General features: G+C 38.0%; 1 protein-coding gene across 2 annotated transcripts in view; it reads left to right on the top strand.

The window, feature by feature from the left end:
• The window catches only part of ticrr (TopBP1-interacting, checkpoint, and replication regulator), a 47746-nt gene that overhangs the window by 17661 nt on the left and 14564 nt on the right, over positions 1 to 15521 (top strand). For both annotated transcript variants that reach the window (XM_043677252.2, XM_087981160.1), the window contains exons 7-15: positions 266 to 469; positions 1175 to 1323; positions 3083 to 3183; positions 4216 to 4309; positions 7941 to 8023; positions 9514 to 9738; positions 11402 to 11489; positions 12395 to 12476; positions 15245 to 15382. In XM_043677252.2, coding sequence (XP_043533187.2) covers positions 266 to 469; positions 1175 to 1323; positions 3083 to 3183; positions 4216 to 4309; positions 7941 to 8023; positions 9514 to 9738; positions 11402 to 11489; positions 12395 to 12476; positions 15245 to 15382 — 1164 coding nt within the window. The remainder of the gene's footprint in view (positions 1 to 265; positions 470 to 1174; positions 1324 to 3082; positions 3184 to 4215; positions 4310 to 7940; positions 8024 to 9513; positions 9739 to 11401; positions 11490 to 12394; positions 12477 to 15244; positions 15383 to 15521) is intronic.

Here is a 15521-nt window from a genome sequence, read left to right as displayed (position 1 = left end):
AAAGAAAAGGAGAATGTTCTGGCAACTCATTCTTGGCCAGAGAGTATTTGAAAATTACTACAACAACCTCCTCCCTTCGCTCCCTCAACAGCCTAGGATACAACTCATTTTGGGAAAACTTCAGCACATTAGCATTTGAGAGTACTCAGGCCATTTTGATCAAACTTCTTTGCCAGTTGTAACTTTCTCCTTTGGTTAGCTTGCTCAATAGGTCACTTCTGATCTTCCTTTCCTCTCTTGAATTTTTTTGTTAAATTAATTTCAGGTGGTCCTCGAACCCCTGTTCGGCAGAGGATGAGGTCAATGAGTCGCTCTCTTCAGATGTTGAATGTCGCTCGACTAAATCTTAAGGCACAAAAAAACCAACCAGATGGGATGCAACTCTCCATTGGGGATGAGCCTGTGCATCAGCCCAAGATGCATTTGGGGAACAAACAAAAATCTAAAAGAATTAAGAACATTACTGTAGGTATGTCTTACTAACTGTCTTTTGCCAAAATTATGGATAGGTTTCTGTGTTGTTTATTTTAGATGAAATACTGTTTTCAGATGTTTGGAGCATTTTGAGAAGAGTAACTATAGATGCTTAGGCTTTAATTGACTATTTGAAACATTAGTCAGTCACTTGCAATTCATTATTGCATGAGAGGTTTGAGAAAGCAGAAGCCCCTCTTGTGGTGCAGAGGTAGCGTCTATACCCCTGAACCAAAAGACCTGGGATCAGGTCCCACTTGCTCCAGACATATGTAATAACATCTCTGAATAAGTTGATTAGGAAAATAGTTTGCAAAAGCAGTAAAATTGTTCAGTTGATCACCATTGCATTAAAGGAAGAGGAACAGTTTTGTGTTGTGCTTTGGTGTTCAGTAGGGATTGGGTTAAGACTAAAATATTGAAGAATGGACTGCGAGTCATGAGTGTCTGTGAAACCTATCGCAGAAAGATGCAGATATGTTGAGCACAATTCCTGTAGTTTAGTAGTTTAAAAATGCAGAATAAGATCTTTAAAAATTGTATGTTGTCCTATCCAACATTCCATTATGGAAAATTGTATGATTAGGTCTGAGTAGAAAAAAAACAGTTAAAAGCAAGTTATCTTCCACTACTGACTATTATTTACTTGTTGCCTATTTGCAACATCAAACTTTGATTTCTCATTATGTCTCTGTTACAGATTTTAATAGCGAAGAGGAGATGATGTCCAGTTTGAAAGAAAATTACCAGAAACATGTGGCAAATGGATTGTCCCAGCTTAGTTTCATACAGAATACAGTCTTAGTCATTAAAATGTACCTGAAATCTGCAAACACTAATGTTCATGAGGTATTATCGGCTTCTAATTTGATGGCCTGGTAATTCTGAAGTAATGTAATCTTATCGGCAAAGCTTTTACAAAAAAATCTTAAATGGTTTATAATTTAGATGAATCCTAGCAATTTGTAATCAATTGCTATATATTATTACATGTTATTGCAATATTGTCACCTGTGTTTCATATGCTAATAGAATTATGTTGTAAGAATTATGTAAACTTTAACGCACAAGACAGAATCTAACTATCTCTCAATATTCAATTGGTGAATGACATATAGTCAGCTCTAAATCTATCTCCATGAACATCATGGGGATGCAGTTCACCAGAAATTGAACTAGACTAGCCATGTAATTGAGTAGCTCCAAAAACGGCAGAAACTGTAAATTCTGGTGGAGAATAACTTGCCAGATTTAAAGCCTGTTGACTACATACAAGGCTGAAAATGTGTTGCTGGGAAAGCACAGCAGGTCAGGCAGCATTCAGGGAACAGGAGAATCGACGTTTCGGGCATAAGCCTGAAGAAGGGCTTATGCCCGAAACGTCGATTCTCCTGTTCCCTGGATGCTGCCTGACCTGCTGCGCTTTTCCAGCAACACATTTTCAGCTCTGCTCTCCAGCATCTGCAGACCTCACTTTCTCCTCAAAGACTACATACAAGGTACCAGTCAGAAGTCTGATGGAATACTTTCTTTCCTGAGTGATTGGAGCTGCAGCAGCACTTGAAGATTGACGCAATTTCGGACAAAGTAGACAGGCAGGAGACTGGAAGAACACAGGAAACCAGGTTGCATCAAAGGATAGGGAAGTCGACATTTTGGGTGTAATCCTCTGTCGTCATTTAGGACAGAGCAGCCTGCTTAATTGGTATGGTGTCATATTCTGTCCAACATTATAAACATGCACTGTTTCTTCCAATGGGACACAGTGGCGGCAGTGAGAAGTATCTCACCAAGTCTTCTCTAACAGCAGCATCCAAACCTGCAAACTCTATGATTTGTATAATGAAGTTTTCAAAATGCGAAAATAGTGACTGAAATTTATTTCTAGCAGGATAGAAATAAATATCAAAAATGCTATGTTAAGCCTGTTTATAATCTTGGTTAGACCACTATTGGAGTTCAACCTCCTAAAAGGATACAGAACCACTGGGAAAATACAATAGATTTTTGCTAGAACTAATCAGAATTAAGAATATTTCTATCAAAGAAGATGGAACAGGCTGGGACTGTTCCTCTTTCAGAGAAGATAAGATCAAAAGATGAACCAACTGTGAAATTTCTAGAGAAGCTATAGAGAGTGCCCTTTTTTAAGGGGCACACTATATACTGTAGTCACTAAGTACAATAGAGAATTCAAAAGAAATGTCTCTGGAGGAGTGATGAGGATGTGGATCACTTTGCCATGAGGAATTCAGGTGGCTAATGCAGACAGATACATGGGGAAGGTAAATAAACGTGAAGAAGTGCTGATTGAGTGAAGTGAAGAGTGACAGGCGGCATAAACACCAGCATGAGGCTGTTGTCCAAATGGCTACTTCCTCTGCTGTAAATTCTACGCAGTACTCTGCAACTCGATATGAGATATAAATTCTACTTTAAAATGCTCACCGTTATTGCCACCAGAGCTCGCTGGAGAATCAAATTAGGAAGGACAACTACATAGACTTACTGCTGGGTGCCTTTTCAAAATTCTGAATGCAGTATAGTTTCAATTCTGATTAGTTTGTGTACCTTTTGAATGTAACAGTTTTGCCTCTTTTACTTAAAGACTACATGTATAAATTTGATTCGAATGCAATTACTGAAGAGCCCTAAATCCATTCGGCAGCAGTATGGAAACCAGGAGAATAAGGAACTCAAAGTCAGAGAGTAAGTAACACTATTTAAATTGATGACATCATATTGTATTTACCCTCTTTATTGACACTCAAATGCAGTATATTTAATTCAATACTTGTCCCAAGTGTGATGGTTCTAGCAAACCTGCATGAAACTATCCACAAAGAAAAATTATCCCCATTGATGAAATGTATAATTCAAGCTATCCCTCTGTGTGTATTGCAGGAAACAGAAATTCACTGTATTAAAGAATGCCCATTCCTCATGTAGCACTCGAACCGCATTCCTAAAATTATTTCCCATAAGAAAATAAGTAATAACTCTGTATTGTTCCTGAGCTTTTTCCATTAAAACATATCTGCCTTGAAACTATCTGGCCCAAAAATCTCTTTCTTACTAACTTGTAACTTGCTTACACTTTTCCACGAGCCTCCTACTTTTAATGTCTTTTACTCACTGCTTTCCTGGCTTAATGCTCCATACCACCACCCCCTTTGCCTTCCTCACCCTGAATATGAGCAAGAAGGTTGGGAAGGATGGGGATGGGATGGAATAGTGAGTGGTAGGATTGGGAGTGGGAAGTGCAAGGGAATTGGTAAAGTAGAATACTGTTTTTCTCTTAAAAGAAAGTCTGAACGTGCAAAGTTACAATGTGTTTTCAGGCTTGTACAGTAAGCACTTGAAATTTAGAGGCATTGTTCTCTGGGGAGTCTACCTAATTTATAAATGATGCTAAATAGAAAATACATAATTGAAATGTCCTTTTATCAGAGGCCATGTGTATAATGATTGAGTTGGCTTTAGGCCCTATTTGCAGGAAAAGTAAATTGTAAGCGAATTTAACTTGCTTCAGACTTGAGTTTTGCGTACCTGACTTAAGAATGGTCTGTACTAACACCAGATAACCAACCTAGAAAATTATACATTAAACTAAATTACTCTGAGGAGAAGATAATGATGTAGGGTAGGGGTATAGTCAGGAAAGATCAATCTTATCTGCATTTATGATTTATCTGTTGGAGGACATCTTTGTGTTAATCTTTATGATGGGTCCTATTACAGTTGCCAGCTCCAGGTCTTGTTACGCTTAGAGATGTTCCAGCAGTTTCCATCGTTGCAGAGTGACAGTGAACAGTTGGAACAGCTTGTGGAAGAAGTGAGTATGGTGTTAGATCCCAGACCAAATGCACAATTGCATGTCTTTGTTCAAATCTGAATCAGAAGCTTCTGTCCCATCATTCCAAGTTGTGATGTGAAATGAATTTAATAATGTATTTTGTATTCAGTTCTTCATTAGCTTGAATCACTAGCACAACAGATCTCCGTTTCCCTATTAGAATGTCCAAATAAAGATTCACTGTTTTTGACTTGTAAGGGTATTCATATATGATTAATTACTCGTCTGCGTTGGCTAGAGTGATCCTGACTATACTGTAACTGATGCTCAAGCTTTATCACATCATTGAGTGCATGAAATGGCCTTGTCATAAATTTACTGGTCATCCTATAGTACTATTGTTTTTGAAAGTAAACTCCTACATTTTAGCCTTCAGTTCACATCTTTAAATCAGGCTATTTGGACCTGCAGCAGTGTTCCAGTGATAGGTGTGATGTGCCATGTCTCTGCTGGTCCTGAGAGAAGAGAATGGCCTTCCTCTGCACCATCCCATCCATCAGGTTCTTCAAGTCACTGTTGGCAAAGCGGGTGCCAATTTCCCTTTATCCAATAAGTGGAGGCAATTCACATGAATTGCGCAGGAGAGCTGTGGACTGCAACACTTGATGGGGTATGTAGTTGTGTTTTACAGATGGTGTGTCAGGGATCCCAGCAATGGTGCATACATCCACCTGTGGCAAGTGGAAGAATTTAAAGAACTGGGCACTGGGAGGGGCATGGTTATTTATATTTGTTAATTCGTTCATGTGGGTGTCACTGCTTGGCCAGCATTTATTGCTCGTTCCTTACTGCTGTTTGAACTGATTGGCATGTTAGAGCCATTTCAGAAGGCATTGCTGTGGATCTGGAGTCATATAGGCCGGACCAAGTAAGGATGACAGCATTTCCTCTCAAGGATATTAGTGAACCAGATGAGTGCAGCAATCAACAATGATTAGATTTCACCATCTACTATGGTGGAGTTCAAACGCGTGTGTTAGTATGAATCTTTGGATTACTAGTCCAGTGATAATGGCATTCTGCCACTGGCTCTCTAAACGTGCATAGGTAATGTGGTGATTTTGGAAAGATAACATGAGAAACCCTTGGAAACTTGTCAAAATTGACATCTAACCAGTTTCTTATAAAGTTCAGCCTCTCATTTGCAACCCTGATTAGACAATAACATATGTGCTTACCTTTTGGAGTGGTTTTCTATGTGAAATTCTGGTTCGGAGCCTTCCCAGCTAAAGCATTCTTGTTCAGGCTAGCAATCGATGCCTTCAACAACAGGCAGGATTGGTGTTGAAACCGTATCCTTTTTTTGTTTGACTGCATTTCCCTACAATCAAAGTTTCTCCAGCTACTTTGACAGCTCCTGAGCAAAAAGTGTATTATGTAAGTGAACTTGGAGACATGGTACCAAGTGAGTGGGCAAGTGTTCAGGTTGAGTCAGGATTGATGAGGGAGTGGGATCAGTGTGGGTTTGAGGATTGGCTGGACAGGAGGAAGAGTTGGGTCAGGTTGCTTGGGTTCTGGTGGTATGAATTGAGGCTTTTGGGTTGTGGGTCCAATATAGGGATATTGCAGCAAAATATTAGATTCTAAGTCTCTTGCAGACTCGGGTTTTTTTTGGCAGGTAACAAATATAAGGTAATTGAACCTGTGGAAGTTTCAACAACTTAGGAAACTTCTGTAGAGTCTGTGCACTGAATATATCACAAGGTCCCTATACATCTTCTGAGTTACACCCAGTTGCTCACAATCTTGAAGGTCTGACCATGATCTTAATGATATTTTTACTAAAGTTTGTGAGAAGATTTGTAGCTCGGGTGCTCGTTGCTGTGGTTCTGTTCGCCGAGCTGGAAGTTTTTGTTGCAAACGTTTCGTCCCCCGTCTAGGTGACATCCTCAGTGCTTGGGAGCCTCCTGTGAAGCGCTTCTGTGGTGTTTCCTCCGGTATTTATAGTGGCCTGTCCCTGCCGCTTCCGGTTGTCAGTTTCAGCTGTCCGCTGTAGTGGCCGGTATATTGGGTCCAGGTCGATGTGTTTGTTGATGGTGTTTGTGGATGAGTGCCATGCTTCTAGGAATTCCCTGGCTGTTCTTTGTTTGGCTTGCCCTATAATGGTACTGTTGTCCCAGTCAAATTCATGTTGCTTGTCGTCTGCGTGTGTGGCTACTAGGGATAGCTGGTCATGTCGTTTCGTGGCTAGTTGATGTTCGTGGATGCGGATCGTTAGCTGTCTTCCTGTTTGTCCTATATAGTGTTTTGTGCAGTCCTTGCATGGGATTTTTTTTTACTAGATAAAACACTAGTTAGTTCTGTACTGCTTGGGTTTGATGTCATATGAAATGCTACTAACTTCAGAGGGCAGGGTAATTTTAAAAAAATGCTGGGATGCATTAGGCATATTTAGCACTTTTACAGTATTTCACAGATGTTATAAATACTTGAAGTGCATTTAATCAAAATTGGAATATCTGTCTCTCTTTTGGTATCCTTCAAATTTTTGATGTACTCTCCATGGAGCAGATACTGGAGATGCTGGTCATGGACTTGAGCATATCTGTGTTTTAGAAAAAGCCAGCTATTGGACCATTTGTTTTGCATTGATGTATGACTTGTTATGGTCTTAGGGGGACAGAAAAACTGAAGCCTCCAATTCTCTTCTCAACTGACTAATATGTGTGATTTACTTTTTGAGAAACTGGATGTGTTTCTCTAAATCTCGATAAAACTATGGTCATTTTAAAAAAAATTACAGCAGCAGACTTGTGTGGGTTAAACACAGGATTGTTTATTTACACTAAGCCTGAATGATCTGACACTACATCAACCATACTCTAAATTCTGCAATTGCATCACTCTAGTGCATGTTTACGGTTTTTAAATCAAAAAGGAAGTTAGCAATTCACATCTTTAAGAGTCCAGTAAAGAAGGAATCATTTTACTATTCTTGACTTGTACTTCAAATAGGTGGGATGGAATATCTGGGTTAATTCTGATGAAGGACTTTTGCCTGAAACGTCTAATTTCCTGCTCCTCGGATGCTGCCTGACCTGTTGTGCTTTTCCAGCACTCCTCTGATCTAAACTCCGGTTTCCAGCATTTTCAGTCCTCACTTTTGCCTATCTGAGTTAATTGTTTAGCACCCTTCATAGAGAAGGCTGTTCAGTTCATGTAGACAGACTCTTGTGACTGCTGTGTCAGGAGGTTCAGTTTCTTTCCCAGGTGAAATTGGAGTGTTGGAATCAGGCTTAAAGGCTCTTTAAAGTACATTTGAGCACTGTTCTTGAAAGGCAAAGGTAGTATGGCCTTTTTGTACAGCTGTTTTGTCAGGGAAGGTAGCTTCCCATTATGATCGATGTCTGAATTTTCCAGTCACTTGGGCTGTTTTGAAGTTGCAATAGTCATCTTAGCAGTCATCTTATTAGTTCATCAGTGTCCTTTCTTTTAATAAATAATGACAGTTCCAGAAGCTTCTGTCAGAGCGCAATCCATGTTTAGGATTATGAATGTGACGTGCCTGAAGTGTGACACTGGTTTGTAATAGGAGTTTAAATGTATTTTAATAGTACATTAGCAAGTCAAATACTTTTTCTAAAGGTAATCACTTTGTTTTTGATTACAGATGACAAATTTGCTGCGCATCATATCTCTAACAAAAGACACCACCTTTCTTGCCAAATTTCTGGAAGAAGAGATCTTAAACCCGTAAGTTTAAAATAATCATCCAATCTAAACATGTTACCTTAAGACTGTGCTTATGTTCTAAATGTCCTGCATGCTATTTCAATTGATGGGAATCTTTCCCTTCCATTTTCTCGGGGATTGTACATTTAAAATAGGCTAAGCTCAAACGTTTTCTCAGAGTCGTGATTCTTTGGAACTCTTCCTGAAAGGGTGGCGGAAGCAGAGTTTTTGTGTAAGTTTCAGACAAGTATTGGCAGAACAGTGGCTCCGTTGTTAGCACTGCTGCCTCACAATGATGGGGACCCAGGTTCGATTCCAGCCTTGAGTGACTGTCTATATGGAGTTTGCACGTTCTTTGCGTGACTGCATAGGTTTCCACTGATGTTCAGATTTCCTCCTACATTCCAAAAGTGTGCAGGTTAGGTGGATTGCCCATTCTAAATTGTCCATGGTGTCTAGGATGTGCAAGTTAGGTGAATTAGCCATGGTAAAATAGGGGTCTGGGTGGGATGCTCTTTTGGAGGGTCAGTACAGATTCGATGAGTCAAATGGTCACTTTCCACACTGTAGAGATTCCACAATTCTAGATAATTCTTATTAAGCACAGTGTACAAGATTGTTGGGGTTAGATGTAAATTTGAGATTACAATCAGATCTTATTGAATGGAACTTATCACTTATCAATTTTATATCTCTGTGACCTGGTGCTTTTCTATATTGTGCCTTTATCCAGTGGGTCAATGGAGATAAGGAAACCACCTCAATCACACATTTGATTGAATTAAATCAATATAAAATCTTGGCCCATATATTCTATAGTCAGTTTAGGAAAGGATATGACCATTGTGGCTGCATCACTTCATATATTCTACTTTTCTTATCTTTGGAAAAAAATGTTAAATTCAAAGACTTTGATGTAGGAAATATTAATGTTGTAAAATCATTTGTATTGTATAATATTTCAAAGTCTGCAATGTTTGTAGCACATTATTTATTATTTTATTTGGTGTGTCCTCTTAGGTTGTTATTAGTTGTGTTGTAGATTCGCAACATAAGAACAGTCTGTTTGCACTTTGCTTTCCCACCATACACTTTAATATTACATTTAAAAGAGTTCACTTTTCCATTCGGGAAGTACACACAACCTTTTAGGTTTGGAAGGGGAACTGCTGGAGTTCAAACTCTAACCACATTTTTCACAAAGTACTTTAGTCCACTATATCAAAATATTAAACCTGCCTTGAGGAATAATAGGAATGATATTGAATGGATATGGAGTGTACATTTGTAATTTAGTGGGGAAGTTGGGAGTGGAGTATTTTTAGATATATTTTGTTCGATATTTAGTTATAGTCCAGCATAAATCTGTTAGTTGGATTTTACTTTTGCAGAAAATTGTGTACGATTAATGACTGGATGGAGCAAATCGCATTTGGCATCTTCTTTTCTCTGTTATTCTTTTAATGTTATATTAACTTGATTCAGGTAATTTTAATCATATTGCTTTTCAGGTATTTGCTTACAGTGCCAAAGATATTGGGTGAGCTATACTATGGATTAGGACAGAATGTCCCAGCACAACTGGCAGCAGTGCTTCCTGCTGACTTCTTGAGTGATGAGTCCATGAGCCAAAACACAGAGTCACCTGACATGCTGGTGGCCATTGAAGCAAACTTTGGAAGTTGTGAAGGAGAGCAGTTGGAAGAACTACGTACAAGATCATCTCAAAAGAGAAGGTATTGGAGTCTTGTTTCTTTTCCTGTTTGTCTTTCTGCACAAAACGATTTGTAATCTCAAATTGCTTGAACCATGACGAACACCATTATAGGTCTGTGAATGAACAGCAAGAGAACATATTGGAAATACTGTGTCACAAAGCTGGTCCTTTTTTCTCAAGGATACTGTGTCCTTGTTTTTTTTCCAGAGGGGTCGTAAACAGGCTAAACTGTGACATGGCTGAATTTGGTATAGAGCAGAAAGGTCTTTTGTTTATACGTAAACAGATTAGTCTTTAGGCTCAAGCTTTTGTTTTTAGAAGTAACCTGTACAAGTCAAGGGATGTGGCCAGCTCTCTAGCTGAGCAGTTTAGTCCAGAACTAGTTTAGGGAGTTCAACTTTGGACTGTGTGAAGAAAGGCTGCTAAACTTTTTCTCCTTCTGCCCTTCTCACTTCAACTTGTAAGCCTTTGTTTCATTCTTACTGTGTTTAAGGGGTTTGCTTATTGGGGCTGTTGCGTATATTCAGAACAGCGTAATTAAATCTAGTTTGGGTAGACTGAGTTCTGTAGGTGTTCTTTATTCTGTTCATTGTGTAATTTTGTGAATAAATTTTTGTCTGTTTTAAAACCTGGTAGTCAACCAACCTAACTCACTCCGGATAATTTTCACTGTACACATAGTGAAACAAATTGCAAAGTTATGGTCTGGGCTGCCTGCTTAAGAATGTTTTTAAATGATCTGGCCTAGTCCATAACAACTGACTAGGGTAGGTGACATCAGAGTGAGAAACAGTGTTAGCATTTCAGCTCAATAGGATTTTATCAGTGTATCCAGGGCTTTGCACTTTTTTTTCCCCCCAGATTTCCAAAAGCTGCAGTATTTTGCTTTTGTGTTCTACTGCATATACAATCCCAAATTCTAAATATCATTCTGATCAGTGTTGTATTTTTACTCATTTTAACTGAGTATCATGACAACCTTTCATACCTGTACTAATTTTACATGACTAAAATTCTAGTGGGCAGCATTGAGGTAAGATGTGTGGAGGCCTTTAGCTGTGTGTTTTCCAGCATGATATTTGATGGCTATAACAATAACATTTGTCATGTAAGTGAGGCGTGAATGCAATCACACAATAACATTGAAAACCATATAGGCTGACACTTTAATATAGTATTGGATGCCAAATTTCATTGCTTATGGAGTATTGTTGGGATGTTTTGAGGACATTAAGGCTATATGAATCATTTTAAATTTATATTGTGCTGCGTAGATCATAAAATAACAAAGTATTTGTTAGTGTGAGCTACATGTCCACTTTGTTCCACCTAGAATTTAAATATTCCTCTGTCCCTCTCAGCCACATCTTGCAGTATGGTGAAAGGGTGACATTTTGGTTATTACTTGATGCTCAGCTTTTGTCAAATTTGACAGATCAATTGATTAAAGCAGTGCCTTTTACTGAACAGTGCTGCTGTCAGATTGAATGTCCTGTGTCAAATTTTAAGATTTATCGATCAAAAAACTTCAATTCTCTGAAAGAAACCACATTTACTTTCTGCAATTTAGATCACCAGCACAGACTATGGTTTGAACCAATGAGTTAAAATTATAAAATGAATGTTTAGTGTAGTAAATGTCAGCATTCAAGAACCAGTTCTGTTCAAATATTGTCTTTTAGGAGCCTTCGCTTGACAAGGCATCGGAGCATATCTGAGGTTTCTCATAATCTGCGACAAATTCAAATACCAAAGAAATCTGTGGAACTGGTAAGTTTGTTTGGGGGTGGGGGGAGGACTGTGTGATCAGAACTGAGGTGGGGGAGTAGTAGTGGTTTTGGGGAAGAATAGATACAGCTGAAAGTGTAGAGCTTAGTGCTTCTGCTGTTAAACATTATTGTAATAAATATTCTCATAAGGAAAAGTTTACTTTTAAAGAACAGCCTTGACTTCTAGAGCAAGACTAACTGAAAACAAAAATTCCCTTCTTTCCTGTAGTTAACTGATGTAAACCTTGGCGCACTTAGAAAATGAAATGTTTTTTGTGCTTTAATACAGTGTAACTATCTCAATGTTCAAGATTTAAACATTGTAGACGAGGCCTAACCAATTTTTTTTGCATAACTGCTTTGTTTTTGTGTGCTGTCTCTGTTAATAAACCAAGAAACTCTTTTCTTCAAAACAACTGTCTAAACTTTTCCTACCACTTCAAACATTCTGCATATGCACTCTACCTGCATCCGGGTAGAATTGTGTTCTTTAGCTTTCATTGCCTTATCTAATTTTTCCAAACTAAAATCGATCAGCTCAAAGATGGTAAATTTTATTTGATAATCTCACTAGTTCATCTGTCTTTACAAAGTTTAATATCATCATTGATTAGATACATTGTAAGACTATATTTTGCACTTGTCCTGTGCTGTAGCTATCTAGAAAAAGAATTTCATAGAATCCACTTTTCATTTGTATTATATTACGTTGTTTAAACCAAAAAAATTAAATCATTATTTGGGTAATATATCCATTATTAGTTTCTGGCTTGAAAGAAATTTTAGAGGAACTGCTTGAAGTAACTTTACAAATGTAAAATATGATGAATATCTTGTGATTTGTGTGGAAAGTTGGAACATAAAAGTCTAGCTGGAAATTATACTAATAAAATCTGTTTATTGTAGCAGGAAAATTTACAGTCTCGCTTCCCCATTGCTATTGAACACCCAGTATTACCTTCATTACCTTCACAAAAGGAATTACAAGGTACAATTTGCTAATATTTATGTTGTGCTGAAGCGTTAATGATTAAATATATATTTAGTTTTCTTCACTGAGTATTGAACCTATTGGTTACAGAGAAGCTAATACCTTGCTTCAGTCATAACTCTGCCATTTGTTGATGTGCCCATTTGTGAGTTGTTGCAGTGTTCGCTAATTTGAAATGTCTGAGGCAAATATAACAGGATTTATTGAAAACTATTGCTGTTTATTTCCTTTTTTGTTATGTAGCTTCAATAGTCTAAACATGGCATTTTACCAGCTGTAGCGTACTGATCCCTTGGTTCAGCATCCCCTTTTAAAAGTCCTTCACAGCCTCACTTCACTGTATTATGTCTGACTAGTTTTGTTTGGCATCTGTCATTTGCTCCACTGTACCATTGCACCGTATTTTGATGCTGCTAGAACAATGCCAGGTAGGAATTTTAGAATTTGGACCTAAGCGTAATGCATGTCCAAATCAGGATCTCCTATATCTGGGAGAATTCATAGAGGAAGAAGGAGTTTTTTTTTTGTGAGCTTGATGAGGTGCTGCAGTGCAGTCCGTAGGTGATCTGCACGGCAGCTGCATTGTGGAAGAAGTGGACAGTGAATTCAGAGGCAAGGACATCAATTGCTTCACTACAGTACTGATGACAAATTGCATCGGTAAAGGATGGCTTGTTCTATGGAGATGTTAAATTGAGGGTTCATCTCCCTGCTGAGGCAGATATTTTTTTTAAAATTTCAACATTTGCAGAAGGGCAACGAATTTATACTTGCATTGTCAGCTGTTAAAACCCTCTTTGAAACCCAATCTTTAAACAAGAATTTGGTTTGTTCTAATACTTTTGCTTTATGCACTTCATTTTGTAAAGAAAATAATATTTCTGAGAGTGACATTTGTGACGTTTATTCTATTTATATTGCAGATTCTATGTAAATGTAAATTCTTTTAGAGAGGAACTCCAGATTTTATAAAGGAAGAAGTCTTTGTATAGGGGCAATATAAATTTAAATTAATGCATTTTTGTTTTGTAAGTTACCTATCATAGGGATTTTAGGTAATTACAATTAAGTGGGCTTTTGTTACATCAGAAGAGAATTTAGAGTGATTGTAAACTGGTGCATTCACTTGTTTTCTTTCTATAACGATAGTTCAATATGGAAAATGTTACAATTTGCATTTATCACAGTCAGCATTTTTGAGTCAGTGAGAAATGTATTGTTGGGCATGTAGAAACATATCTTCAAGGAGCAACTGAAAACTTAAGAGATGTTACTTTTCAATTGCTTAAATGTAACTGGTACTGTGTATTATAAACTTAAGACATGCAGACTACCAATGCAATATCAGATAATTGTGTTTTCCAAAGTTATTCTCAGGATTTGAGAGCATTCCCAATAAAAATTCTGAAATCTGATGTACTTCAACAAATCTTGATATATTACCTTGGTTGTCAACAAGTGCTCCTGAGCATAGCTGACTGTGCACCAAGGAAGGCCATTAAAGAGAAACAAAAACTGTTACAGGGTATCATTCTCAACTTCTGGATACCCTGATGTGCTTTGCAGTCAATAATGTACTTTTGATGTATAGTCAGTATCATGGTGGCTCAGTGGTTAACACTGCTGTCTCACAGTGCCAGGGACCCAGGTTCAATTTCACCTTAGAGTGGCTTATCTGTGTGGAGTTTGCATATTCTCCCTGTGCCTGCGTGGGTTTCCGCCAGATGCTCAGTTTTCCTCCCTCAGTCCAAAGATGTGCAGTTTCGGTGGATTGGCCAAGCTAAATTACCCGTAATGTTCAGGGATGTGCAAGCTGGGTGGCCTCGCTGTGGGAAATGCAGTTACAGGGGTAGGGAGATGGGTCTGGGTGGAATGCTGCCCCGTGTGGACCAGTTGGGCCAAATGACCTGTTTCCACACTGTAGGGTTCCACACTAATGCCAGGAATGCTACAATCGATTTACTTCACCAATCTGATCACCCGCTGATCTGCTTTAGATGATATTAATTAAGGGATCAGTCCTAGCTAATATACTGGGTAAAATTCCTCTTCTTTGATTCTGAACCACACTGTTCAGCCTCTAAACGTTTTGTTGACAAATATTGGAATTAATTTGGATAGGTGCTTTTGTTTTAGAAAATTGTTTCAGTATCAGTTGGATTTGGAGTGACAGTGAAGCAGCAGAATTCTGCACACTTCAGGGTAGAACAATTGATAGGGACCAAACGCTGTAACTGGCTTTTAAAACTACAGCATTTCATGTAAGCAAATTTCACATAAGGTCCATGGGTTTGCAGTTTGTAGTAATTGGCTGGTAGTAAATTTGAGTTTAGTAACTACAGTAACTGATTGGAAATGGACAAGTTAAAGGAAATTGAATGCTTACTTTGAAATTTTTGTCCCAAAGCAGGATAAAGTCTCAGCTTCTGAGCTAGGTAAGTTTTTAGAAAATAGAAGCAATTATTTCTGTCCATGGTTACTATGAGGAAACATTATTTCAAGTGCCTGTAAATTAATATTTGGAGAGTCATGGATCTGTAGTGGAATATTCTACTAGTAATTATTTTCTGTTTGTGATCAGGTATTTGAGCATTGTTTGTGTGAATGGAAATTTATCCCAAAAGGATTTGATACTTGAAAAGAATATTGGAAAAAAATGCTATAATGTTTGTCCTAGTGTATAAAATAAATTACCAGGAGTTACTTTGTCTAACTTTTCTGGTTGGACATCCTCTCAAGTGACCCTTCTGTTTTTATCTTCATAGAGGTGACAAAAGTGCGAAGGAATCTATTCAATCGGGAAAAATTGTCTCCAAAGAAAAAGCTGAAGATGCCAAAAAGCTACTCTGAATCTGTGGTTGAAGGGGCGAGACACATGCACAATAAAGAAAAAAATAGCAAAGGTTCTTGCTTTCAAAACATATGTTATTTTATGAACTCCATTTCATTTTTCAAAAGAACAGTGATTTCGTATTGATTCATATTGTGACTTTCTGACACTCTAGTATTATATCAGTCAATTCACATCTAGAGATTTCTGAC

The sequence above is a fragment of the Chiloscyllium plagiosum genome, unplaced genomic scaffold, assembly GCF_037043375.1.
Source record: "Chiloscyllium plagiosum isolate Xiang-an unplaced genomic scaffold, Cpla_swu_hap1 HiC_scaffold_39, whole genome shotgun sequence".
Classification (NCBI taxonomy): Eukaryota; Metazoa; Chordata; class Chondrichthyes; order Orectolobiformes; family Hemiscylliidae; genus Chiloscyllium; species Chiloscyllium plagiosum.
Note: the sequence above shows the minus strand (reverse complement) of the source record. Positions and strands in the feature narration are given on the sequence as shown.